We start from the raw sequence: 2,218 nt of genomic DNA on the forward strand, positions 1-2,218 counted from the left end.
GCGGGAGAGTGAGGTGGCACCGATACAGTCGTCGATATACCGACCGTATAGTTCGGGAGTAGGACCAGTGAAACTGGAGAATATTTGGGCCTCAACATAACCAACAAAGAGGTTCGCGTAGTTGGGGCCCATTCTCGTCCCCATGGCCACTCCCGAGGGGTGCTGGTAGATATCTCCCGCGAACGAGAAGCAGTTGAGAGATAGGACAAGTTCGGCCAGATGAATGAGTGTGGAGGTGTCGGGTTGTGGGTTGGGGCGTTGGTCTAGAAAAAACTTCAGGGCACGCAGCCCCATATATATATATATAGCAATTAGAAAATGGAGGAGAATATGTGGTACCAATCGACTTGCAGACAGTGTATTCCGTTGAGTTAATTAACTTATTTTGTTACTAAAATGACAAAAACGACAACATACAAATGCTTATGACATACCATGTTATATTAACAATCGATGTTACAAATAATCAGTTGGGTACCCTCCCAGCAGTATATTGGATAGATACTATCCCTTAGTGGGTTGAATCCTCAACCCCTAACTCTCTTACATTATATATATATATATACAAGGTCTGATAAAAACAAAAATCAGGACAGGTGTTATAAAAAGAAAAGCACAACACATATAAACTCAACGTTTAATCTCTTTTGAAGTAGTCCCCTTTGAAGCCATTCACTTTATCCAGCATCATTTCCATTGATGGAACCATTCCTGGAACTCCCTTTTGGAGAAAGCAAACAGCTGCCTCATCATGGTCCTTTCAAATGGGGTTTGATTTTTGGAAAGAGGAGAATGTAGCAAGAAGCAAGATCTGGTGGGTATGATGCTTGTTGGACCTGGAGAATGCTGTGCTTGGCCAAAATCTGCTGCACAAGTTGTGTTGAATGGGCAGGTACATTGTTTTGGTGGAGTAACCACTCACTGGATGCACACAATTCTATCCACATCCATACTCTGCACACTTTACTTCCATGCACTGTCATAAACATTGGAAGTGAGTGGAAATGTTATAACTTAGTGTCTGTGTATGTGACAGAGTTCAAGGTCAATCTGTACCAAGTAGCTTCACTCTGTGTACTTTAGTCTGTTACCATAGCAACAGTTACCATAGCAAGAGTCCTGATACTTTTTGATCAGATCTCATATATATGTTTGTATGACAGGCTGCCACACAGTTTCTATCTACCAAGTTCAGCCACAAGGTATTAGCCATCCCAGGGCTATAGTAGAAAGCACTTGCCTATGTGCCATGCATGTGGTTGGGATTATGAATAGTTCTTAGTGTGGAGCCTGAGGTATAGAAAAGCACTATGGGTGATGAGAAGAGGTGAGAGTTGCGCTTTGGGTAGGCTTCGGCTGGAAGTGGTATGTTAGATGGCTTTGAGAAACAGAGACTGTTGCAGTATCACTCGAAAATTGAGTGGTAAGACAATATATCTAGACTTAGAGGCTGTTCACATTGTTTAGCAAGCCTATGGCAAAAACTATTCCAACCTTAACAAACCTCACATTTTTTTTCATTTTATTTTTATATGTAACACTACATTACCTAAAGTGTCCTTCCATTTTGTAAAAATCTAGTTTGAGGGTTTGAATAAATGTAGTTTTGGACTACTATGTCTAGCACTTTCAGCAGCTACACAAATGCTACCTAATATGACTTGTAAATTAGGGATGTTAGTACCAGTTTTAAGCCAATTAGACAGATTTGCTCAAATTGGGCCCCATGCCAAGAATGAGCCCTATGCACAGGCTCAAGCAGAGGACACTGATGAATTTTTAATACATCATTGTGGCTAATGGAGTCTCAAGCCCTCAATGCTTTTTGGCTAGGACTGGCATACTACACAAAGCATAAAACACCAATCTTCAGCTTTTGTAGAGTAGAAGGCCCCACTGATAATTCTCTAATTGGGTCCCACACTCCCTAGCATTGGCCCTGAATGTTGTAATGTTGTAACCTTGAAAATTGTGATTGTTGGGTTAATTTTCTTAAGTTTGGTTTACATCGTGTATAATATATCTAAAGAATTAAAAAAAAATTTTCATGCTATTTCTTTGCAATTTGCATTTCCTATTTATCGTTTTTTCACTTCCTTCCCAACAGGGTGAGGAATTCCGAGGAGAATCTCAGCAAACTATTGATGAACTGGAACGTCTAGAACAGCTGTGTGACCTTCAAACACAGGAAATTTTCAATCTGAAAAAAGAACTGATA

The 2,218-nt window shown here is 40.3% G+C and overlaps 1 protein-coding gene across 1 annotated transcript in view; it reads left to right on the top strand.

The window, feature by feature from the left end:
• The window catches only part of LOC106873590 (cilia- and flagella-associated protein 44), a gene marked incomplete at its 3' end in the record, with an annotated part of 187,418 nt that extends 185,203 nt beyond the window's left edge, over positions 1 to 2,215 (top strand). Inside the window, exon 34 of the mRNA XM_014921024.2 lies at positions 2,108 to 2,215. Within this exon, the coding sequence (XP_014776510.1) occupies positions 2,108 to 2,215 (108 nt within the window). The remainder of the gene's footprint in view (positions 1 to 2,107) is intronic.
• Between the last annotated feature and the right edge of the window lie 3 nt (positions 2,216 to 2,218).

This window comes from Octopus bimaculoides, chromosome 5 (genome assembly GCF_001194135.2).
Source record: "Octopus bimaculoides isolate UCB-OBI-ISO-001 chromosome 5, ASM119413v2, whole genome shotgun sequence".
NCBI classification, from domain to species: domain Eukaryota; kingdom Metazoa; phylum Mollusca; class Cephalopoda; order Octopoda; family Octopodidae; genus Octopus; species Octopus bimaculoides.